Genomic DNA, 26575 nt, shown 5'->3' on the forward strand with positions numbered 1-26575 from the left:
AACTCCTCCGCTATTTTAACTATCCTATTCATATTGGTAGTTATTTTGCCTTCTTTGTTCCTTAGTGCATACATCCGATTTTTGCCTATCCCAAGTTTCCTCTTCACTGCTTTGACTCTTCCTCCGTTTTTCAGAGCGTGTTCAATTCTCTCCATGTTATACCTTCTTACATCGAATACCTTACGCCTATTAATCAACTTCGAAAGCTCTGCCAGTTCTATTTTGTCTGTTGTACTTGAAACTTTTATGATTTGACAATTATTGAGATTATTCGTTTTCTGATCCATCAATAATTCATCAATAATACATCAATTATTGATATTGATATGTGGGGTTTACTGTCCTAAAACAACCATATGATTATGAGAGACGCCGTAAAGGAGAGCTGCAGAAATTTCGACCAGTTGGGGTTCCTTAATGTTTGCCCAAATCTGAGCACACGGGCCTACAGAATTTTTGCCTCTATCAAAAAGGGAGCCACTGCAGCCGGGATCCAATCTCGTGACCTGCAGGTCAGCAGTCGAGTACCTTAGCCACTAGACCACCGTGGCGGGGCACGGCATTATTATTAATGAAGAAAATTTTAAAAGGAACACTAATGACAGAACCTGGTATTGCAGACTAATTCTATTCATGTCACAGGCCTCTATAATATGCAAATATATGTATGCTACACAGCACCCACATTCCACACTAATTTCGGATTCTAATGAGTAATTTCTAGTCATTAATATGAGCAGTGAAGTACTATGTCTTTTTAATCTTCTTTATGTGGTTGACACAGAGTATCAGGCTTTCAATGAAAGCTGTCCGATGCAGTAAAGTAATAAGCCATTACCTTTTTTTGTTCCGTGATAAGGTCCCAGTCGTCTACAAGCCATGGCTTCAGTTCCTCTGGTATCCGCACCTTGATCTCTACTCGAGACAAGAATGCTTCCTCCTTTAGAGGAAAAATCCTTTGGCACAGCTATCGTGAAACTAGACATGCTTTATAGTAATTATACACTTATGGCCCCATCAAAAATGTAGGCTAATGCTGCAACTTATCACAATGCAAAACACTACACATCCAAAATTAAATTTCACAATGGAGCTTCTTTCGAGATTTAGGGAGCAGTTCCATCCATGACTGCTTCGACTTCAATGGCTAGCTGACGCCAAAGTTTTCTCACACCTCAAAGTTTAAAGAGAGTGTGGTTAGAATATCTCACCGACTCAACATGGGGGTCCAGACGGCTTCGTTTCTTTCTCTGGCTTTCGCCACCAGACTCTGAAGCCTGACTAGCAGTTGGCTGGTGGGAAGCAGCTGCCGCCGTCGCTGCAGCACCTGTTCACATGGCAAGTCAAGCACATTGACGTGGAAACTGAAGCCTCCTCATGCGCAGATTAAGCCAAAATGCCACCATAGCAAACAACTCGTAAAAAATAACAAAAACTGTCATCTACCCATTTGTAGCACAAACATAGAAAAAAATGCACACGGATTTCTCAGCAAATGGGTTAATCAATAATGAAAGATTGACAAAGTCAGGAAGTTTGCATTAAGCCGCCGCGCAAAGCCTGGCTGAGCGAAGCATGGGTGCAGCTTGTACTTCCAGTCAATCGTCACATCTAGCTTCGAGATGAGAGTCATCTGCCTTGAGAGTACGCAGTATTTTAAGGCATCCCATGGCTGTCTCTGCATAATCGAGCACAGCCAGGCAATGCACTGTAGAGTGAAGTTGTCACACGTCTGCATCAATGGCCGTGGCTGGCTAACGTGCATGTGCGGCTTGGTCAGACGGTGCAGTATTTAGTTTCAATGGTTGCTTCCTTTTTCTAGTTTTTTCTCTTCATGTCCACGGCTTTAAACTGCTATGGGACGCTATGCACGTTGGTCTCCATCACAGAACACAACTATGCATGGCGTCACTCGAGCTACGCTCTGCATCCCATGGCTTCAGATTGCCATAAGACCCCATGCAGCGGTCTCCATCACAGAGCACGTGCTGTGCTCAGTCGTTGCTAGGCAACAAAGTGACAGTTTTTGTTTTTTGTTTTCAGCACCACTGCCATCGTTATGGTTAGACAGTCGGTAGGGCACGTGCTAAGCTCGGAAGTTGCTAGCCAATGGCGCAGCAACTTGTTTAGCAACACCACTGCCATTTTTGCAATTTGATTTACAGCTTTGCTGTTACAATTCATCCTGGTTTAGAATTTAGCCCCCTAGGCCAACGCATTACTAAGAAGCTTGCCTCACCACCTGAGCTAACAAGGCAAGCATATCACAGCGTGATGGCATATTGACAACTTTCAGCACATGAACATGAAACATCAAAAGAACAGCTCTGCAGTGGCCTGCTAGGCCAAGGAACATTTATGAAAAAGTTACTTTTTACCTTCATGAACCTCCTTTCCACGTGATGCTTTCTCATAACTGATTTTTCTAACAAGGCATTCTACGAGTAGAATAACCAAGTAGAATAACCTCCACCGTGTGTGGAGGAAATTTCACGCAATATAAAAAAAAAGGAGCAAAGTGAATAGCCAACATATAATGCTTACAATATGACATGTGACATCATAACTTCAAATGCAACAAGTGGTATGTGAAACCGTTTGAGACAACCATGTTGTATTGCTGCAAAGCTAGCCACAAAAAGTGATGTAGACACTGATATAAGTGTATGAGCCAATAGTGTTTCCGACACAAGTAAACACAGGTATAGGCGTGCACCCGACTATAGGTGCTACTTAAACCTAAATTAGTGTTTCTATTCCATGAGAACTGTGCAAAGCAGACAAGAGAGCCTTAACACATACCTTTCTGTTTCTGGGGCTTTTCTAGGGATGGAGTTCTGCTGCGTTCCTTCTCTACCTCTTTTTTTGGTTTAGTAGCTTTGTTCTTTTTCCCCTTTCTGGAAAGCAATGCAGAACATTGGTAAACATGAACCTTCATTTTTCTTTTCTTTTTGGCAGTCCTCGTTATTATTCACTGTCGACGAGATCTGAAAGTTTTATCTGTATTGAAGCCCTCATACCTCCATGAGTTGTGAAGTGTAGCTGTCTTGAAATTTAGCTTATCAAAAGTATGCACATTAATAAAAACTACACAAAACTGTTTAGCTCGTTGGAGGGTACACCTTACTAACAAAGGTTATGTCGAAGGGTATAGGTTGCATAAGAACGACACATCATCTTCATTCCATTGTCTTGTATAACACGATAATTGCCACATGTGCTAAATTAAACTCTTGCATTCACTACTTTCAGGTCTTGGAAAATGTTTTGCAGTTCGGTGTTAGCAGCAAGGTGTCACTCATCCTCGTCTTGTCATCCTCGCTAATAACACTGATCTGGGAAAAAATTTCCTGGTCCTGAAAGTAGTGGACGCACGAGTTTTAGTTAGCACTCATGTCAATTTTCTGAGTCAGCAGAGCGATGAATTGGGCTAATTGATTTCTTGTTGCACTCCGAATGACGAGACTAGGGTAAAAAAGCGAATGCAAAATAGGTGGTGCGCAAACTCACAACTGGTTTATTCACATCTTGCAAAGTGTTAAATATAGGTTAACAATCTGATATGATGGATGGGGTCATCATGAAAAGATTAAATAAAGGTAAACAAAGATAATGCACGCATACTGCATATACCATCATAAGCACAGACAAACTTTTCGCATATGTCACTTTCTACAAATTTTATTTCTGCCAGTTTTAAGTGTATTAAGAGTGTACTTATACATTCCTGTTTTGCAGCTATGATAAAAAGGGCTTTTCTATATCTCCATAACGTCTTCACCACCACCATGGGCTAACTACGTGGTGAACCAGAAATCGTGGAAAATTTCAAGAATGTGACATACACAATGGCATTTACCATAAGCGTGAATTATCTTTGTTTCCATTTAGTCTTTTTGTGATGTCCTGCCCTCCACCTCATCCATCCTATCCGACACTTTGCAAGATGTGAATAAACCACTTGTGGGTTCGCTCACCACCTGTCCTGTAGTCCCTTTCTCATCCTCATCTGCAGCGCAACACTAGATCATGAAGCAGTGAGGTGTATGCAAAAATTTTAAATTCTGCTTTTTGTTGTTTGCAATATGTTGGCTGCCACAGGTCGTTTCTACGGAGATGAGTGACACAGATGCTACATTTTCGTGATGAAATTAACATGTTCTTATTTTTAATACAGCACTTATGTCATATTAGAGAGAGCATGCTGACATATGAAACAAGGGGCCTGAGCAATTAGTTACTGTAGGTACACAACAGTTTAAGTAAACACAGGGATTAAAATAGAGAGCAACTACCTCCCCCTGATGGTTGGTGCTTAATAAAGCATATGGCTTGTAATTGTTACCGTTGTCTTAACATTGAGCATTGTTCTGCCACTTGACAGAATGCACATACATGGCAAAGCTTATATTGGCTTTTACTACGAATTTGTGCAAGTTATGCTGAACAAGACATAAATCGGAAAAGGCTGAAGCAAGAAAAAAATAAAACACTAAGAAAGAGGAGGGCAAGAAAAGCACGGCCTTGGTGGGAATGCAGAGTGCTTGGAACATTGCAACGAGAGCACCGTATGGCACAACATGACTCCGCATCACCGAGTGAATCGCAATGCACAGCTGTGGACAGACTAAATGCAAAGCAGACAAAATTACACAGTAGAATGCCTTCTGTGAACGATACGCTGGGGGCATAATCATGCACTGCTGCTTGTCCAGCTGCCAATGATAATATATGAGTCAGACTAAGCATACAAGCCGAGCCATACTGAATGCCCCACAGAAATGCGCGCAAGAAAAAGACACCACAAATCCTCGTCTCGTGTTCCTCACTCATCATGAACAAGCACCAATTCGCCTAACTGTCAGTACTCCCAACACAAGCTGGACTCCACACCTATTGGAGTGCGGCCATCACTGCTGGTGTCCTATGTACACAGCCCTGCTCTGTAATGCAATGCCACTGGGGTCGTATCAAACTAGTTCTCACATTTAACATGTCCACAACTGCACATATGCCCTCTACAATTATGAGTGTGTGAGTTTTTGCAGGAACAACTGACCTTGTCACTTTGGTATCTAATTCTTTGAAAGAAGGGCCCAAGCCAAATTCTGTCAGTATGTCCGCATTACTATGACAAGCAGACGAAAGCTACAGTACCATGAAATTTTACAATACCTAACGACATCACTTAAGTAATTCATTGTTAACATGCACAATCTTTCACCATGCACTCATAACTTTAGGAACTTTTTACGAGTGTCTACTAATACAAGCTCTAAATATAAGCTATTCTAAATTAGATGTGGCAATAATCTTACAGGAACTTAAATTATAGACCAACCGAACTCGATTGCTAAATTATGTGAGCTGGCAACCAAATATTTTCCCTGTGCACTCCTTGGTTTTCATGTAAGAGAGACAATGAGATACAATTGACAGTTGAAGCCTTTGATGAAAAATTGATTCTCCCAGGTAAAAGGTGGGGGGACGAGAGACTCTAGAATGATTTCGACCACCTGGGGTCCTTTAATGTGCACCCAATCCATTGCAATGATACATGCGCATTGCAACACATTAAATGCCGTGGAAATGCAACTGCTGTGGCCACCCTATATGAATGCTTTGCTAGGAGAGCAAGCACCTGCAGATGCAAATATATTTAAAAACCATTAAATTACTGGACACCACCTCACACCTCGTTGCAGACACGTCTAATGACATGATGTATCTATGTGGGTGCATCTCATTAGGCCTTCAGATAGCAAAACCACCAAATGGCCTCAGAAATAAGTGATGTTACATGCCAGCTTCGAGGAAGTGAAAACTCATAACACCTCCAAGAGACCAACAATAGTGAGAACACAGCAGGTTCGAGAATTAGCGCTGAAGCTAAAGTTTTTATCATGTGCCATGTGACGTTATTTTTCAGCATCAATAAACATTACGCATGTTAAACTCCCCATGCAGCACAAAGAAAACAAAAGCCAAATGACATACAAAGAATGCTCAGAGAAGTGCACAACGTTCTTGGGTGTGGAAAACACAACTGTGTGTTAACTTAGTCAATTTGGAAAATCTCTTTATCACCTTGATCTTCACATCCTGTTTTGTTTGCACTACAGAATAAATATTGCTCTCACTGTCAAAACATCTACACCTCCAGGCAAGTAGCTAAAGTTGAAGACTGGGCTTGTTAGTGGAGCGTGACAGCATATTGTAGAGCGCAACTGATTATCGGGACACAAGAAAGATGCACATACAACAAAGTGCTTCATTAAGTGCTTTGTTATGCATCTTTATTGTGTCATGTCGATCAGTTGCGCTATGCAATCTACAGGCAAGTGCACAAGACAGCCCCTGCAGCTCTCCTGCTCACACCCATGGCTTTCAAGAAATATTGATGCTAATATTTTCATTGCTGTAGGTGTGCCTGACACTGAAATTTAGAGCTTGTATTGGCGTCTCAGCAGCAGGCTATAGCAAGGCAAAGTGGGCAGCCAGCTAGCAAGGCTGACTGCAAATGGAGTGAGGGGGAGGGTGATACTTACAAAGCAGAGTGCGAATGAGAGGCTGAGGACCTGAGCAACCCGAGAAACAAAAAACACGCACACATACACACAATGATGGGGTGAAAAAGCCCTATGAGCAAAAAACAAAAAGCAACAAAACACACAACAATGCACATTTAAGCTCAGTGATAACACTAACGCTGAGCCAGAATGGGTGTGCAAGTGTCTGGGCTACTTTTAGTAAGCTGCCACTTGCAACCTTGTCAATTTTCCAAGCTTGTGAAGTGCACTACCAGTCAGTAGTCACAGAAGACAGAGTGAACAACTTATTGACGTGTTAGTTGCAGACAAATGCTAACCGCAGCCAAACCATAGTTACCCCGCAACCATAGTTGCACAAGGAAATAGAGCACCAGTTACTAAATTGACACACTTATGAAGTTCCAAGTGATCTAGCCCCACAGCTAAGTCCAGGAACCCAGTCAAATTTTTTTTTTCCAGTTTCAATAAAGAGGAAGCAATGTTGGTTTTAGAAATATACAGCAAAGTATTTAACTCTGGGCTGTTTATTTTGTTGGTAATAATCTTCAGCACAAACTGAGCCTTTTATTGACTAGTAAATGTCGCCATATTCCACTGACTAAATACTGAATTTATCAGCAAGGTGGCAAGTTGGGCTAGTTGGATAACGTTCATGTTTGAAAATTTTTGTTGAAGCGCACTGAAGACAGACGGAAAATTTTCAATCATGAATTTATCACAATTGCTTAGTGTGCAAGTGCATGAACAAGTAAAATTAGTAAATGCTCAGGAGCCATGTATGCTATAATGTGTTCTCATGTACGGTCTCTTTCACACTTAGGGGAAACCTCGGTGCGCATTGCATTGTGATGCGACCAGCACTACAGATGCGTGTCATCAGCAGCTCGTGCAAGCTCAGACACTTGAGGGGCATGCTATTGAACCGCATTGTCTGCGACAGCGGGGCGCGCTGGCCACGACGCCGGGCAGCCTGCCGATTTCATCATTGCTATGGAAACTAGGCCGATATTCTGTACTAAACGTTGTGCGATGCCAACCTCTCAGCCTTCATTGGCAATAATGGGGTTCCAGAAACAGGGTTTCAAAGCATATGCTGCATGCTTTTTCAAAACGCAAAGGCACCTAGTGCATTCACAAATATTTTTATCTTTGTGTGTGAACCACAGTATGCTGCGACGGGGAATACCATGATAAGCACATACCCCGCGCGGCATTTATTTAATGCCAAAAAAGAAAACGAAGCACTAGACAGTCACTGCCGTGCAGCTATGCGCGTTTAACGCAATAAAACAAATGAGAACGAGTTTAGGAATGCTGTAGATTGAAGAAACCAAGTGAATGTGCTTCTACTAACTGACATTTCATTGCTTGAGGCAGCACTCACTCGCCGGTGCCGAAACGCACGCATGAAGCTTCCAACTTCCCTCAATACCCCAACATGACCCCAACGGAAGCGATGTCAGCGCTCATTTTGGACAGCAGTGAGGGGTACTGTGACATGATGAGAAATATCAGCCCAGTTCCAGCAGCAATGCTGAAATTCACCCACTACCTGACAATGCAGCCAGCAGGCGCTGCCGTAGCCAGCAACGCGGTTCAAATGTTGAACACAATGTCCGTCAAGCGTCTGTGCACGCGTGAGCTGCTTTCGGCGCACGACTTTCATCGCGATGCCACGCACAACGAGATTTCCCCCAAGTGTGAAACAGACTGTACACTTGATCACATGCACACTAGATCAAACTGAATCGATAGCCTAAATTTAGTGAAGGTGTCAATACAATCAGAATAAAATATTGGTGTACGTTTGATTATTCTACATTTTTTCTATGTATCTGCACCAAGATGTGCTTCATGTTGTAGTGAAAGTACATCATACAAGGCATTTGTGCGTTTCCCACAAGTATTTCCTGGCTGCTAGCATGGCACATGCAGGCATAAAACTGCACAATTCTAAGTTCCTTTGCTCAATGTTAAACTCAGCTGCGATCATCAGAAAGAATTTCTGCAGTGTGTCTTAGATTATGTGCCACAATACTGTGAGTTTGCTATGAAAGAGCATTGCTAGGAAAAGCCTACTATTTGCAAATCTACCCCAAAAGTACTACTAGTCCAAAGCCCCGCAAAAAAAGTGCTATATTTATAGAGAAGAATGCAAGAGTCTACACTAGTCATGCTAATACATGCCAATAACAGTCCCACATGTGAGCAAGATTATCATGGCATGGGCTTACACAGTCACGCCACTAATATGACATAACAAGATGCAAATAGCCATTAGGACAACATTCTAACAGATAGTAATTTTACGAGTGCACAAGAGCACCCATGTACTTAAAGAAGCCAACAAAAAAATTTTACACCTTGTTCTTTTATTAGTATTATTATCATTTTTTGCAATAGACAGCTTACAGCGCACTCATCACGGTTAGAAACCTCATTTTCATGAGTGTGAGCATTTATTTAGAGATAGTTTTTAGAGTGCCCAGTCACAGAGCACCGAGCTAGGCAGTAGCTGTTCCAGCAGCAAGGTAAACACAGCTGGTCATGTGACCACGCAAGACAGTGACGTGGGCACTGCACTGACAGCCAGCCCATGCAAAGATGCAGGCATGGAGGAAGAAAATCGCAGGTAGCGCAAGCAACCATCCAATACAAGCTCGTGACGTAGGTTTGTATACATTGCTGCCGCATTGATGTTGGCATCGTGAGGGGATCAGCATCTCACTCAGTCATGTGGCATGCAACTTAAGATTGATTTTAAATATGTTCTAAACTGTATTTGTCCTTGTTATTGCATAGATATTGTGTATGTCTCCCCATAAATCTATATCACTCATTATCTTGCCTTCAAAATTTTGTGTCTGTGCTCTTTTAAGAGATTGCTGGTTTCACAATAACTGCAAATAAGATACTCAACCATTTGCAATACAAGTGGTGAAAGCTTACTATAAGCACCATTTCATAAAGCCTTTAACTCTGAACATAATCACAAAAGTTCTTGGAATGTAGAAACAGAAGAAGAGGACAAGCACTTTGCATTGAATGCACAAAGCCCACAGTTCTGTACCACATTTAGCACTTTTGCCGTAGACTGATGTAATGCTTCCACATTTTGTGGTATGCAGTAGTCCTGACAAAATATTTTGCAGCTTCTGCGTACTACAAATTTCTGCCACTGGCTGAACGTACTCGAGCAATGTTTCAAGAACTGTAAATTCACTAGCTATGAAAGCATGATTACAAAAGTCCTGATGATGCTAGTCCCTATAAATGCCCCTTAGAGGGATGCTGAATCCATGTAATAAACCAATTCCGACCACTAAATTACTTTTTTGGAAAACCTGCGGTTAATTTTTTCATAGTGGTTTCTGTACAAGAAAAGAAAATGAAAGTCAAAGCTTCCCTTTTTGAAGCTAAGTGTCACATGGTCCAGTTGGTACTTCGTTCCGAGAGTGATTACAGTGCAAGGGAAGACACAGAAAAACGACCAACGAAGACTTTTAAAATTGGGGCCTATGCTTCGGCACATTAATTACACATGCACTACTCCTTAAAAAAGATTGTTCGCTTTATAACACTACAAAACAATCGAGAGCACTCAGAGTTAATTAATTAAAGCTGAAGTCACGGAGCAGGGTATCGGTATGTCGAATTCTATTATATATAAATGTATTCAGCGGACATTTGTGTGAAAAAAAAAAAAAACTGCCTGAACTATATTTTGCTGCCATTAAATCTGGCCCTGAAACTTTGGCCCTTAGTAGATACTCAGTGAGGTGTAACAGACATACAACTGTACGTACTAGTCAGCACAAGCAGAGTGATCTGAAGGGATGCACAGGTGCACATATTGGAACCACTATATAACCGATCGAATGCAGCTGGCCAACAAAAGTGGTGTGTATAGCAGCTTTCAGTGTATGTGTTTTTTACAGGGAGTTTAGATGTTCAGCCGAATACGGCACGCATGCACAAACATCTGCAAGCACACTGCAAAATATGCAGAACATGCTTCCTGCACTAAGGCAACGCAATATAGTAGCAAAAAACAACGCAATGCTTACAGGTGTGCCTTCTCGAGTTCCTTTTGCTTTTGGAGATTAACATCGTTGAACTTGAGTACGCGGCTTTCTGGAACCCACTCGTCCCAACTGAAATTGTGATATAGTCAGGTAAATGCTGGTGAGTGATTTGATGTTTTTTATGCCGTAAATATACTGATGGTTTTATGAACAAAAAGAGGATTATTAAGGTATCGGGCAACCAAGAAAAATGATACATAAAATATAGCAAAGGCGTCTTAGAGATGTTTTGCTTTCACACATGCTGCAAGATCCAGGTGGTTGTGTTACTGACACTCCAATGTCTGTTTGAGACTGCAAATGCTTCACAATGAGCAGTGGAAGTGTTTATCTACAGGAATGTCTATTCATATGCTTCAGTATATCCGAGCGTTCGACTTCCAACATTCTAAGTTACATTCGACGCATGTTTTTGTATGCAGGGCCGCCGTCTACTAACTCTTCTGGAGTGCCTCGTAAGGCTGCATTGCTGAGCGTTCGCGGTGATGGCTTATCAAAGATTACAGCATGTGACAGCATGTTCTCATTGACACCCTTGTCACACAACCGCTTTGGAGTCACGTCGCAGACTGCATTGATGTATTTTTTTAATTTTAGATTTGGTAAACCAAACCGTCTCTCTTCAAGTAGACTACAATGTAGAACGTTCCTGTTTTCCCGACTGCTTTAGAGTAAATGTGGATGCTATTTCCAACGTCGGTATCGCCTGGATGGCGCAAGCCACGTGAATGAGTGACTACAGCTTTACAACAGTCAAATTTTCCATTGTGGCTGCAGCCTGATAATGCACAACCTAGCGGATAAAAAAAAAAGCAATATCGAGGCAAGGGTCGGTCCGAATGGAATGCGATGCGCGCCTCTCTCTCCCTGCATAAGTAAGCGGATTGTGACCGTACAACACGGGGTCCGCGCGCTGGCGTCTGTTTTCTGCGTTACGGCCACTGTCAGGGACAGCGCAGTGCAACAAACGCAGTTCCATCTCCAGTGTAGGCGCTGAGGTTGCACTGGACCATTCTAAATTTGTACTCACTCACGTGGCTTGCGCAAGAGGCTGGTTTTATGTTATCGATCGTGAGTGTTCTTACTTTTTGTTCCAGCCGCTGTAGTGGATAAAGTATTTGGTTTGCTTGTCTTTAACCTGGGCCTTGATGCACTGTAACAGAAATCAAATGAAAGGCGTGACTTCCCTATGATATGGATCAAACGGCCAGCAGTCGTCAAAAGCACTCACCTTCGCTTCGTACAACAGAGGCCCGTGAAAGCACAGAACCTTCTCACCTTGAAAAGAAAAAGAAAGGACAGCAAGTATTAAAGCCCACTGCTGCGCTCAACAACTGAGAGGTACGACACAATAAAAAAAAGTAACGCAGCGATCTTGCGGGAACGTCGCATACAACAGTGCCGCTAAAAAAAAAAAAAAAAACTTAGCTAAAAATTCACATCAGAGCGTGAACAACTTATACGGAGACTAAGTCATCCTCAGTATGACAAAGGTAGCTCGCCACAGCTCTGCGCAAGACTGAAAACGGTTCCATGCCGACAAATAACGACAACTTAAGAAATAACTGGTTCTCTTACCATCTTGAAACCTAGCTTTCGGCGCCATGTTGTTTACCGACAGAATAGGGAGTTTTAGTGCTGCTGGTGGTGGTAGTGGTTAGAAGATGAGAAAAGGCACCTAATTTCTGCAACCCGATCGGGAGCACGGCGCAGTGAGCTTCATCGATTTACCAAGTCCCGGATCACTCGCGGACGACCAGCGGACGCCTCGGCTCGCAGGTGGCTACGTCAAATGCACGTGATCTAAAGGTCCCGAGCCAGCCAGAGCGGCCCCGAGCCATCTGCGCGCTTGATGCTGACTGCATCCGCTGTGGCGTCTGCTACGCCTGGCTATGCCATCTGCTCCCTCCATAGCTGTGACATAGGCCACAATGCTGACTCATTTGCAACCTAAACAGCAGTTAGGTAGTGAATTATACCTATTTATGTTGTGATGCAACTTACTGGAAGTGAACTACTCGAGCGCGTGCGCATCGTAGACCGGCGCGGGCGTTCCACCGCTGATTCTCCAAGCGAGCATAACGCGTGTTTGCCCGACCTTCGGGAATACGCACATGCTCGACGTGGGTCAGAACAGCGATGACAAGAACTGGGTGCGCTAACAATGCGAAATCCAGAAACATGCGAGAAGCGGACAGAAAAGCAAAGAGAGAGCAAGAGCGCATCGAAAATTTCCCGTGTCTAACTTAAGATGGCCGCACAGCGTGCGCACCACGCTGTCGTCTGCCAGCTGCCCGAAAAAAATTGTTCGCACGGTCCCGGGCCGCCCGCAGGCCCGGGACCGTGCGACACTAGTGCTACGTCATCTAGTTATTATTGCCTTTTTGCAATTTTTCAAACCATCAGTCACATCAGTTCTATGTAAAATTTTCTTGCACCAATTAGTGATACAGGAAAATTTTTCTAGTCATTTTTGGTAACATTCTGTAGTTGATGCTTCTAAGTGCATTGATATGGTACCTGCTATCAGAATGTAGTAATATAGATGCACATAATTTTCTACAATCGCAACTTCCACTTAGCCTTGGGCACATTTTCTAAGTAATTATGATACCTTTTCAAATTTTCAAAATTATAAGGTCTCATGAAGTTTTGGGCTGCCTATCTTACCCTGAGGCCTGATTGTATACTTTGGTTATGCATTAAATGCTGTAAGGCATTGAAGCAAAATAACTCTTCGGAGTGGTTCATTATTGAATGAACTGCCCAGTAACAATGCCATCAGGAGATGAGCCTCACTGCCAGTGAGCATTGACAAGCTCCTGCAAGCAGCATTTTTTCTCTATTTTTCTTCATGTACTGTAGCCGAAGAATCACATTTACGTGACAAGCACTGCCTCAGGGCTTATTTTTGATAATTCAAAGAAGCTTCATGTCATAATCAGTGACGTTACAATCAGTGCATAGGACATGAGGCTTTAGTGTGGGTCTCTTGAAGCCAGTAGATATACAGCCACCTTCGCATGAAAAGCTCGTCTTGTTATGTTTAAAACTTCTACCATTTAAATTCTACTAAGCCATATTCAACTTTATAAGCACAGTCACCACCCCATGGTTTCTGCACCATGCCCATTTGTTAGAATCCCTAAATTGTGAAGAATCCTGCAAAGTTAATTCTGGTAAGGGCACATGTGCCTACAGCAGTTGCACTCCCTCTTTTAATAATTGGCAGTGGAACTGGCTCAATTAATAATGGTCTTCTTCAGACCTGCTAAATGTAAAGATTTCCAGAGCCCTTCTCAATGGCATGCCTCATATATCATATTGTGGTTTTGGCACGTAAGAGCCCAGAAATTAATATTATATTTTCATTATTATTATTAATAATAATAATGAGTCATTAATATTCAAAGTCAGGCTATCATCGGAAACTTCGTCTGCCAGTCATTCATGACTGAAAAAATGACAAGGGATTTGGCTTGTAGATGTGAAATATTAGCACATTACATCACCAGAAATCTTCATGCATGACTGGTAATGAGAATGTGAGCTTGAAGCGTCTCCGGTGCACTGCAGTACGGTCATTACATTACTTGAAGTGAAAGAAATCATAATAGTAAAAATTATTACAGTTTTATTGCTTGTTTCACTTGACAATGGTCTCTCTTGTCTATAAGTATAGCCTCTATGTCGCTCATATTTTATCTCCTGAAAGCCATATTAAGTTACAACTTGAGTCAGTAAATTATACGAGTTGCAAAACTGCATTTTAAAATCTAGACGCGCAGTTGGCCCAATTTTTTAGGAGTTAGTGTACGTTAATGTCATTTGGGAGCAGAAAAATAACGTGTTTAATAGTGGACGAACGGTCAGCAGGTGGCGCGACAATCTGCTCACTCCCGATCGAAGGGGGAGGGGCAATGATGTGTCCGGATTTGTATACATGGAGCCTGGGGGGCGTTTCACAACTCATATGATTGAATGACTCTGAGTTACATTCAGTGCATTTGATCTCAATATCAGCATTGAAATTCGATTAATCAGTATATCAAATTGTGTGGAATTTGTTTTTCTAAAATATGAGTGTCCTATATATCAAGACACCCTACAACTTTTTCACTAAGCAGCCACCTTCAAGCAGTTAAATTTATAAAATATTTAATAAACCATTAGTTCAATAGACATCTGGATGTAACTTTAGGAGTGGCAAAGAATTTCCTTCTCGAGTTTGTCAGTGACGATAACAAGTCCCCGACTCTCCTGGTATCCTTATTTAAAGCATTTGTATTGTAAAAAAAAGCAGCCTGCACAGTTAAACCCTTTTATAAAAGACAAGTCGGTACAAAAGACACCAGCGTGCCCGCACTGAAATAAGGGTTCATAAAAAAATGTATATGAGGTACCCTGCTTGTAAGAGAGACCTCATTTAAGCAACAGCATTTGCTGCCCAGTGCATGTTTCTTCAAAGACGTACAACTGTATACATACAGGCTCATAAGAGCTTTTCAGTACAAGCATTTCCTGTCTATTCTTTGTTTCTTAAAAGAGTACTGATATGAACTTTGAAAATTTCCGGATTTCTGCTGTAAGTAAAAGCACTGGTATCGAGGACCCAGGAAAGAGTATTCTGGTGCCTGGAAACGCATTGAATATATTTTTAATATCACTTTTTTTAAACCCAATTTCGATTTTGATTTCGAAGGAGCGACTTCACAGCGACGTATAAAGTCAGGCTGACGTATGCCTCAGTGACATGGGGACTGAGACATTCGCGGAAAATTGTGACGTACGAATGCAGCTCGATTGTCTGCTGGAAACAGACGCTTGCGTGTGGGTTCTGATGCTTGATTTTCATCATGATGTTGTGCTAATTAGTGTAGAGCGTGGGCACAGCTTCTGGCTCCAGATATCTCTTCTTTGGCAGCGCGATGCCGAACTCAAGAAGGTACCGATGGTTCTCGATCCGGTAGCAGTCGGGGCCGGAATGCAGCGAGCAAATCCTGCTTCGCTTGGCTGGCGTCCAGTCGCAGCTGCGATCATGACGCACAAAATCTACCAACACTTGTCTCACGGCTGGGTCGATCGGAAAATTGTGATACAGGGATGCGGTGATCGGAAAAACAATAAAATCACACTCGGATCCTTTCTGTGTCGACGTGACCATGGAGCGTCGCAGCAAAATGGACAGTGCCCAGTACAACTATGAACGACGCCGGTCCGCAGCGCACTGCTAGACAGGCAGTCGAGAAGGTGCGCCTGTCGTGCTTTTCCCATATTATTTTTGTCGTTACCCCAACGCACGCGCATTTACATGACATCACAATTTCTTGTGCACCTGACTTGAAACGTCAAGCGCTGTGCTTGACGGTGGAGCTGCCTTGCAGGAACCGGAAGATGAAAGCTTCAAAATTAGATTAGAATTTTTTATATGTGTTTCCCGGTTCCAATGTAGGGAGAACCTTTACACTACATTCCAAAGAAACGAAAAACGTCCCTTTTGCCGCACCTCCAAATTGTGTCAGTACTCCTTTAAGGAAAACCTGTGTTGAATATTTTCAGCTTTTTTTAGCTTGTTGTTCATATACACAGTCTGTAAATTACATTGCAGAGCGTACAAGATGGCGAGCCCCGATTCTGTTAGCCAAGGCACATTCCTTTATTCCCCTTGATTATGCCTCCTGCTTTTTGGGCATTTCAAAGCTTGAATTAGACGATGGTAAGAAGGGTGAGTATGTTCATTAAGGTTCATTGTTGCACTTATATTTTTTTGCCTTCTTTCCGCAGTTGTGAATACATTGAGATGGTCCTATGAAGCTACAAATGGCATGGTTTTGCCAACATACACTGGTAAGCATTTATGGAGTACTGTACGTGAAAAAGCATATCTTGGAGCTTTTTTTCTTCTCTGTCTCTCTCTCGCTGTTGTTTGTTTTTTCACATTTGTGCTTGCTAGTGTCATTACTTAGGAGAACTCTAAAAAAGGGAGCCATTTGCCAAACTTTAATCTTTATGAAAGAAAGACCATCCTGGCTAATTAACAAACGATGTAAAAGATTCATGAACAAGAATAGAAGGGACTTAATAACGAGCGTGTGCACTGCCCCCTTCTTAATATTGGGAGTGACATTGGATTATATAGGGCCCCACTGACACGTTTTTCACTGACCGTGAAGAAAGAAAACACTAGCTGGGAAAATATGAGTCACAGTTGATTACTATTTGCTAAAAAGTGTTGCTAAATTATAAACCAAATGCACGGTGCTTCCTCAGAAGTAATTGTTCATCAGTTTAGGCTTTAGGAAGTTTTTCATGAAAGTCTGGCTTTTTTTTTTTCATCTCTGTCAGAAACAGACTTTTTTGAGCATGTGGATGGCCTTGTGGCAATCCACATTGCCAATCTCAGTGATGTCCAGTTTTGGTAATTAGTTTTCAGCCCCAGCTTTCTTATAAATACATGAATTAGTGGCCTGGGAACTTATGACACCCCCCCCCCCCCCCCGCCTGTACCTCAGCATATCAGCAGTTTGCAACTTATAAGGCAAAAACATTGTGATGATAGTATTCTGATACGCAGGCGTCTTTTAATACTTTGTTGACACCAGATACAAAAAGCATGATATGCAGAAAAATTTGAGTGAGAAACATGAAATCGGGGCTCGACTGCTTCCGTAAAAAGATGTTACTTCACTGTGCAACAAATAATGAGTTTAAACAGTGCCTTCTATGTAACAAATATTAGGGTTCATGAGTGTAAAAGTTCGCAGCTCATTACACCCACATTTGCATTGCATGTACCTAATATTTTACATAAATGACTACATTTTGGCTGTGGCTGTGGACAGCATTACATGCCATTTATGATGTTGAGTGCATCATCCGCCATATTAGAGGACCTCAGATGGTTAAATCAAAGACATGCCTCATGTCCATTTTATGGTTTTCTCATGCGAATTCTTACAATTGACTTTATTATAGCAGCCGCAGTGAAAGTGCATAGCGAAATGACAGTGCTTTAATAATGAATGGTCAAGCTGCAAGTAATGCAAGTACAACTGTAAATGCATGCTGGACCGGTGATACCATTAGTATTGTGTTTGTATGGGCCACATTTTTTGTTTTTACTAGCTCTAACGTATGGCTGTGTATTTACAAACTAAGGTGTACTCATAATTATGATTTATAACTGCTATTTTTTCACCTCTCTTTGCCTTCCAGTGGTCAGACATGAAGATTCAATGCCGACTGAAGAACAGTTGGCAAAACTCGCAGACTTTGTAGCCTTCCTAGAAAATTGCGTTTTGCTGCAGATTCGCGGTCCACTTTACAAGAGTTTATAATTCTTCCATTGAAACCTGTAGCTTTTTAAGACAATAAAGCACTGCTGCACGTTTGCCACTCTTTGATTACAAGTTTGGTTGGTAGGCTGATGAAGTGATTTAATGATATGTTGGTTATAACGCTTCAAAACCTCCACATTTATATTAGAGATGCTTGCATACAGGTTTAAGAAAGTTAAAGGGAAAATTGTAGCCTTCCTAGTAAATTGAGCATTGCTGCAGATTTGCAACCCACTGTATACAGGTTTATAAAATGTGAAGAGAAAATTGTTGCCTTTCTAGAAAATTGAGCATTGCTGAAGATTTGCAACTCACTGCATACTGGTTCATAAAACATGAAGTGAAAATTGTAGCCTTCCTCTAAAATTGAGTGTTACTGCAGATTTGCAACCCATTGCATACAAGTTTATAAAAAGTGAAGTGAAAAATAAATTCTGACGAGTTGATCACATTTCTTTTTTGGTTGCAGTCAGTATTATTCTGCCAATCAATTTACAGAATGCTACGCATGGTGTTCAATGCTGAATTTTATTTACATTAAGAATGACATCAATGCAGAAAGGAAGATTACCGAAATTTCTTGCTGTATGTTTCCTCTTGGGGATACATTGTTACCTGGTTTCCAGTAGTGCTTAACTCAGTAATGCAAAAGACCAAGGGCCATCACTCAGTAACATCAATGTGCCTGTTCCGATGCGTAATGAAATAGGCACACACGTTGTTTTTGTTTTCGTTCCTCATGTTCTTTCCTTTTTCTTCCCTCTAATCTTTGTTTCCCCTGTTTCTTCCCTCCTCCCAAAAGAGTGAGCATGCGTTGTTCTCCAGGTGGCAGTTGCCAGATTGCTCTCTCCCTCTTTCCTCTATGTCCTTGTGTATCTGTGTATGCACATCAAATAAATGAAACAATGAGCCACCTATTACAATGTACCTATTACTATTATTACAGTGATGCCATGGTTTTTGGTGATTAGCATGAAAAATTTTTAACTTGTATATGCAAAATGGTATTATATAGATGTGCACTCTTTCTTTAGAAGAAGCATGACCACAGAATTATTAATGTTTTGCATATCATTAGTTCATAGAAAATGCATATCCTCAGTGGTGGGTAGCATGCACACTGGTATGTGCCTTGTGCAGTAAATTTGTGCAAAGGAGTCGATATGTGGGTAGGGGTCATCTATTCTATTCTCACTCCATTCTCACAGAGGAGAGGTCCTTATAATTATAGATCAACAGCCATTGTGAATGGCTATTGAGCTACACTAATTCTAGTAAGAACCATATATATATATATATATATATACACAATTTTTTATGGTCTGTTCCTCCTGCAGTGTGTAGCCTATAATAACTCTGAGCACAAGAGTATTTTCTCAGCAGGTTTCTATTTGCAAAAATTTCTGCTCTTGTGCAATGAAAATATTAGCATTTGTGCATGCCTCTCCAGTACTTATACTTCAGAAATTTCATTTTGCTGACACACGTACCTCGAAAGACATGTAATGGATTTGCATAAAAATGCATAAAAGTAAGTTGTATGAAAGCATACAGAGACCCTTTAATTTGTAAAATCTGTGTCAAAATTAATATTTTAGAAATTGTAGAAAAATTAGGCAGTCATAACAGTCGTACTATGCTATATATTTGTTGCACCATCTGTGTACAAAGTAGAAACAATGAGGTAAAACATAGGTGCTGCTAAAAGACAGAATAAGGGGTTTGTGTGTGGAATCCTGCTCTCCATAAAACTGTAAAGTTAAACAAAGGTTGCAAGCAGGTCCACTAGTGCAATAGCATTGAATACAGAAAAAAACATTTGTGGAATTATGACATTTTCACGCCTTCAAAATAAGGAACACCAGTCGGATACAACTAGTCCGCAGCATTCCCTCCTCAAAGTAGGATGCACTCAATGCCTGCACCAAGAGTTAATCATTCTAAACCACGGAGGAAGGAAAAATCTTAGGAGAGGCTCTGACGTCACTCGCTGTGAAGCCGGAAGTCGGCCATATTGACTGGGCGAATTCTCCTATCTTGTTTACATTTAAATTTAGGAAGCATCATGGTTTACCATGCATGTGCTTCGTCTCAAACATTTGTTTACTAGCAAAGCCTTTTTTCTTGAAGGCTTGAGGTGCTTGTTTTTCATTTTTAGACTGTTAGGATTACGTAAGCACGCTAATTTTTAACTAGCAGTTGGAAAGTAGCAGATAATTTCTGGTATGTAAAACTGCAAAAAGTATGAATTGACCAAATGATGGAGTTTGAAATAACAGGCTTTAAACACATTCAAAAAAATAAAGGGCTAACCAAAAAATGAATTTTCTTTGAATTTACCTACGGAGTAAGATAATAAAGGAGCGTAGACTGCGTTGCTACCCCACGCTTTCGCACGGGACACATCATGCAACGCGCACGCGGTGGTATAACTCATTCCTTTGCACTTCTCCTCCGCTACTCTTCCTGCTTTCGCACATCCTTCTTCCTCTCTCAGTGCGTATCACAATGCGTAGCGCCACCTGTACATCTGCGCTAATGAGTGAATGCGCGAACTGGTTGAAACCAAAAGCAGCAGGGAGCGGCGAGCGTGCATAAAAAGAAACGTATATATGCATACTCATAATTAAATATGAAATAAAAACGTCATACCACTTTTTTACACATGTGCGAAACACTCCTACAGATCTTTAGACAAAGCAGATGAAAATTTCTGCGTAAAAAGTATGGCAGAGCAGACCCATGCTTGTTATCCACGCCTGGATGCCTGAATGGCAGCGTTGGCCGGACATTTTCGTGTTACCCCCTCTGGTTAAAATGTCTGGAATGTGCTTGTTCATGCTAGAAGGGACAAGGTATCTTAGTATTTGTGTGTGAAGACAGAGGCAACCGACAACCGGACAGAGGACAATGAAGTGTTTTGTTCCCTGCTGCTAGTCTGGTTATGGCAGTGGGTGCGAGAAGATTCCGCTGTGCACGACCCCATCTAATCTGCTGCTACTGGATCAGTGGCGTCAAAAAGTACCCATGAGTAAGCAACCCATGAAATCGAGGGACCAAATATGTGCTCAACACTTCGAGATGCACCTTATATTTGATAGGTACTTCATAGGGTGTCTACCAACCTAGAAAAGTCGGGGAACTTGGGCCCTTCCAGAAAAGTAGAATAGTCAAGGCATTTCTGAAAAAACCTGGCCAGGTCATGGAAAACTGATAGCAGTTTTGTGCAACGGGCACATTAATGAGCATTATCATTTATCAAAGCTTAAAATGTTGCTCTTTCAGCTGCAACTATAGTGATCTGCTAGAAGGCATGTGAAAAAAGACAAGTGCTTAATTCTTGCTTCATAGTGTAACCATGAAAGGATACACCGACCTGTAAAACGGGGAGTTTACTGCCTTTCAGCACCCGATATGTGAGCAAGCCTTGTTCTCAATAAAAGCCATAATAAAGGGACAGCGTACGCCTAAATACGTGACGTAAGCAGCGAGAGTACATTGTCAGAAGCGTCCTATCAGCGTATTCATTTCAGCGTATCTACAGTCCTCTGTATCGAGATTCGAGGTGTAGGTATGATGCAAGCTTCTTTTAAATGCGGAGCAATTCATTGTCGCACCTACTCCTCAATCCGGCGTCGGCAGTAGTGTCTAAACCCCTACTGCGCTTGCTTGCGTCCCATGCCAACTGTCGCTCTCTCCTCCCCCCCTTTTTCGCCTCGTAACGCCAACGCAGGCAGCGTCCGCTAGTAAAAAAAACCGACTGGTCCCACTGCACAACCATTCACTCACCAGCCCGTATGTGTAGGTACTGGATCAGGCGATCAGAATTTAGTCAAGGGTGTCTTTACTTGGCCTTCACTTGATTGACGCTTTGCTTGACTCGAGTAGATGCGATGGAAGCAACAGTACCTTCAACCAGTAGTGGGGCACAACCCAACACTGTCCTACTACTCGTTGAAGGCAACGCAACGCAACCTTGAAGGCAAGAAGGAGAAAGACGAATGCAGGCGAGGAAGACTCCGAGAGAAGCTCCCGTGCCACTTGGTCAACGGCTCTGCGCTCCCGTGTCGACGCCCGCATCTGGAACCACGACCGTTCCTGCAGTAGCTGGTGCCGCGCTAAACCTACAGGGGTGTTCTTGGCTGAGGATTGAGTGGTTTTAAATTTCTGTCTTAGAGTCCGACTCTAGTTTGTTTCTGAGTCTAACCATATCTCTAGTGCTCATGTCGACTACTTCTCCTGGCCAGGCGCGATCCGCCTGGTCAGCGTCCTTGCCGTCTAATGAATTACCACTAGACTCCTTTTTCCGCAGTGGTATCGACAGCATTCCCGTAGCACTGGTACCTACAAATGGAGGCTTCATCAGACTTTCAAACCCTCAGGTGGTTCAAAAGGAACTCAAGACAACTTCAAATCATTTCCAGACCATCACAGATGTGCGCCCATTTGGGCGAGGAGGTATCGTGTGTAGGTCGCCTGATCAGACCTGCGTGCAGGATCTTCTCAAATGCACCTCCTTTGCTGCTACCCCGGTGAGTGCTTTTATTCCGCCTCACCTTGCATGTACCAAAGGCCTTGTACGGGGAGTCGACTCCAAGCTGAGTCCAGCTGAGACCCTAGACAGGCTCTCTGGAGCAGGCGTAATTTCAATTTACCGGTGTAATCGCCTAGTCGATAACCAGAGGGTACCAACCGAATCTGTTATCGCGACATTTGTGGGCACAAAATGCCCATCAGAAATAAAATTATGGCCACTGATTTTCCGAGTAGAACCCCTCGCTTCTCGTCCGATTCAGTGCAAGAATTGCTGGAGATTCGGCCACAGTGCGGGAGGATGTAAATCTAACGTTCGTTGTCGCACCTGTGGAGAGAGTCATCCTTCAAGCAATTGTACTGCAACAGTGGAAAAGTGTTGTCTCTGTGGGGGCAGTCACTGCGCCGACAACTCTGACTGTTCCGCTCGTTCCCGGGAGGTTCAAATCCTGGAAGTTATTGACCGCCGCCGCTGTTCACGAAGGGAAGCCATTGACATAGTTAGAGACAGAGCTTTTGGATACTCTGGTATAACAGCGCGCTGCACTTCCAGTATGGACTCAACCCTATCGCAGGCTATTGAAACTGCTGTGGAAAAGGCAGTGAGTAAGGCAATGGATAAACTAATATCTAACCTTTCCGACTGTTTAGTGCAAATTCTTTCAAGCCAGATTGGACAAACAGTACAGACTGGTACAGAACCTGCAGTATTACACATTACTAGTGACGCCACACAGCTACGCAATGTAGTGATGGACGAACTTTCTGCATCTGCAGGCAAGGCTAAGCAGCCAGGAACACAGGAGCACTTGGACCGACATTCGCCTCGGCCGAGTACAAGGACTGATACAGATATGGAACTCGATATACGAACTAATAAACGTACCAGATCCCCTATCTTCACCGATCTCAAGTCCAAATCTAAACGGAATGAATCAGCTATTTCGCGTGAAGATGCTAACAAGGGCGCGACAAGCGCCTCTGCGGTGCGCTCAACACCATTCAGTTGAGGGTACTGCAGTTGAGGGTACTGCAGTGGAACTGCCGTTCTATATTCTCAGCCTCAACCGACTTACATTACTTTTGCAATAATTTTAATCTTGATATTATAATTCTCCAAGAAACTTGGCTTACACTAGATAAAAATTTCCATCTTGCAGGTTTTCGTTCTTTTCGATTAGATCGCCCATCACGTGGTGGTGGTTTAATGATCCTTGTATCAAGTAAATTATGCCATAAAGCGAAAATTTCTTTCAGAATGTTAGACTTCGACTGCGAATTATTAGCATTAGACTTGTGTCTCCCCGGATACCACCCTTTTTCAATCGTAAATTGCTACTTCCCCTCCGGTGTGCAAAGCACGCGTTATCTTGACAGCGTTTTGGTAGCATGTAGAAAGGAAATTGTACTCACAGGAGACTTTAATTCACACCATTTGTCTTGGGGTATAAGGACAGATTCTTGTGGTAGGCGACTGTGGGAATGGACTATTGATCACAACCTCTCCTGTCTGAATAAAGGTCATGTAACATTTGTCCGAGGACAAACTAGCTCAGTATTGGATTTAACGTTTTGCTCCAATGCAATCAAGATTTTGTCATGGGCTGTTCTGGATTCGGCAACTAACAGTGACCATCTTCCTGTAGTTTTTGACATTACTTGTCCAACAATAACTTTAGATCAGCCAAAACGCACATACATCAACCAAAGCGAGTTTCAAGCCTGCCTCCGTTCTGCCATTTCCAAGCTTGGAAATGCCAGTACTAAGGAGATTGCATCTACGATAGGTTCAATGCTGGAGGGATCTAGAAAAAATTCTCAATTTTCTATTCCATCTAATAAACGATCCTCCTCTCGTTGGTGGAACGATGAGTGTACGCGCGATTATAGAAGACGAAAAGCCGCTTGGAAAAAGCTTCTTCTTAATCAGAGCCCAACAAACTGGAAAGACTATCAATTCCTTGCTGGCGTATTTAAGCGTACAGTGAACCGCGCGAAAGAAGAATACGAGAGTAGACATTTTGATTATCTTTCTAAATCAAAGAATAAGCGTGCTTTGTTCGCTTATCTTCGGACAAGAAAAGTACTACCAGCACCTTTAACGTTGCAGTCATGTGTCTTGACGCCGGTAGAAATGAACACTTCTCTGGAAGACATAGCGCAAGGTTTAGAACGCCGCTTCACTGCGAATTTTTCGGCTATTAAGTCCGTTCTGGTAAACTTGCATGAATTTCCAGAAGTTTCTTTAGCTGAATTGAATCAGACAGTATTATGCTTACCGAGGACGGCTCCCGGACCAGATGGGGTTACGAACTCTATGTTGAAATGTTTACTCCAGGAATCGCCTAATCTTTTGCTAGATCTAGTGAATTACTCTTTGGGGAATGCATGGATACCTCCAGAATGGAAACTTGCCAAAATTGTATTGTTGCTAAAAAATGAAAATGATGCATACACGTTGGATAACATAAGGCCGATCGCACTGACATCAAACTTAGTGAAATTGGTTGAGAGAATCATCAATATACGAATTAATGAACTTATTACCATGAGGTCTATTCTAAGTCCCTGTCAAATTGGGTTCAGGGCTGGTTGTTCAATTTGGGATGCCCACGTTGACTTAGAAAGTAGGCTTCAATTAGCTCGGCTACATAAAAAATATGCTGCTTTAGTTACCTTAGACATCGCTAAAGCATATGATACCGTGGAGCACTGTATTTTGATAGATCAATTAGAATACCTTGATTTTCCATCATACATAGTAGCGTGGGTTCACAATTTTCTCGCAGACAGGAAATTTTATTGTTTTAAAGATGGGTTTCCATCATCTACTCATACCCAAACGAGGGGAGTACCGCAAGGCTCGGTGCTTTCCCCGGTGCTATTTAATTTACTAATGAGCACCATCCCACGTAAACAGGATATAACAACTTATGTTTATGCAGACGATATCGCATTTTTTGCAATGGCAGATAACATTCAGACCTTATATGAACGGCTGCAGACTTACCTTAATATATTGGAGAGCTGGCTCGATGGCAACAGCTTTTTACTTAATCCAAGTAAATGTGCCCTCCTTGTTTTCCCGCTGCAATACCCTGTGAACATCTCTCTGTCTTACCATCATGAGGATATACCACAGGTGGAATCTGTTAAATACCTTGGAGTAATTTATCACACATCGCTCAACTGGCGATCTCATATCGAATATATCGCCGGAAAAGGTGTGCGGGCCATTGGCATATTACGTAGGCTAAGTAACTACCGCATAGGTATGAGAAGAGACACATTATTAATGATATATCGCATGTATGTTCGTCCCATTTTGGAATTTGGTTGTGTGCTTTTCTCTGGAGTTCCAGCTTACAAGTTGCGGCCTCTAATTCTTCTGGAAAGAGAAGCTTTACGCTTATGCCTTGGCCTTCCCAAAACAGTCGCCAACAATGTGTTATATCGTGGTTAACAGCGCGAAACACCCGGACAGGAGCGATAGAAGGACACGGTACAGCGCTGTACCGTGTCCTTCTATCGCTCCTGTCCGGGTGTTTCGCGCTGTTAACCACGATGAATGCTCACCAACTAGCCCAGTTTTCCATCTTGCTCAATGTGTTATATCTCGAATCGAGGGTCCCTCCGCTTTCTTGTCGAATTCGCCTTCTGACTGTTCAGACATTCTTAAGAATTTATGAATCACCATTACGACATTCAGAAACAGCCTTTATTTCCACCCCGGAATCATTTTTTGCTGCCAGATGGCCGCGATTTCACACGCCACAAATTATATTTGTGCAAAATTTACTGGAGCCTCTAAACGTACGTATATGTGACATCATGCCGAGTCGTTATAATTCAGCCCCGGTAGAAATTCAATTCGACGACATTTTTCCTAATAATGCCAAATTACTTCCCCATAATATTTTGGATGGTTTACTCCAAGATCACCTGCGCCGTATTACAACGAACGTTATTATTGCTACAGACGCATCGCAATACGACGAAAAGTCAGGGGTTGGTATTTTCAGCCCTATTTTAAATTGGATTTATTCCCTTCGACTACCCGATTTCATAC

The 26575-nt window shown here is 42.3% G+C and overlaps 1 protein-coding gene and 1 long non-coding RNA gene across 6 annotated transcripts in view; one reads left to right on the plus strand and one right to left on the minus strand.

The window, feature by feature from the left end:
- LOC119176073 (mortality factor 4-like protein 1) overlaps positions 1-12482 on the minus strand; it is a 32180-nt gene extending 19698 nt beyond the window's left edge. For 3 of the 5 annotated variants that reach the window (XM_075876780.1, XM_075876777.1, XM_075876775.1), the window contains exons 1-8: positions 12215-12482; positions 11868-11914; positions 11722-11789; positions 10619-10705; positions 6549-6578; positions 2803-2897; positions 1212-1327; positions 839-940 (exon numbers count right to left, since the gene is read on the minus strand). In XM_075876780.1, the coding sequence (XP_075732895.1) occupies positions 839-940; positions 1212-1327; positions 2803-2897; positions 6549-6578; positions 10619-10705; positions 11722-11789; positions 11868-11914; positions 12215-12242 (573 nt within the window). In that variant the 5' untranslated portion in view covers positions 12243-12482. The remainder of the gene's footprint in view (positions 1-838; positions 941-1211; positions 1328-2802; positions 2898-6548; positions 6579-10618; positions 10706-11721; positions 11790-11867; positions 11915-12214) is intronic. The other 2 variants (XM_075876776.1, XM_075876779.1) reach the window with 2 other exon arrangements.
- A 3394-nt stretch (positions 12483-15876) lies between these two features.
- Positions 15877-18039, plus strand: LOC142776848 (uncharacterized). Its single transcript, XR_012887838.1, has 2 exons — positions 15877-16483; positions 17852-18039. It is a non-coding gene; the product is annotated as an uncharacterized LOC142776848 (long non-coding RNA).
- The last annotated feature ends 8536 nt before the right edge of the window (positions 18040-26575 follow it).

Source organism: Rhipicephalus microplus, chromosome X (assembly GCF_043290135.1).
Source record: "Rhipicephalus microplus isolate Deutch F79 chromosome X, USDA_Rmic, whole genome shotgun sequence".
NCBI lineage: Eukaryota > Metazoa > Arthropoda > Arachnida > Ixodida > Ixodidae > Rhipicephalus > Rhipicephalus microplus.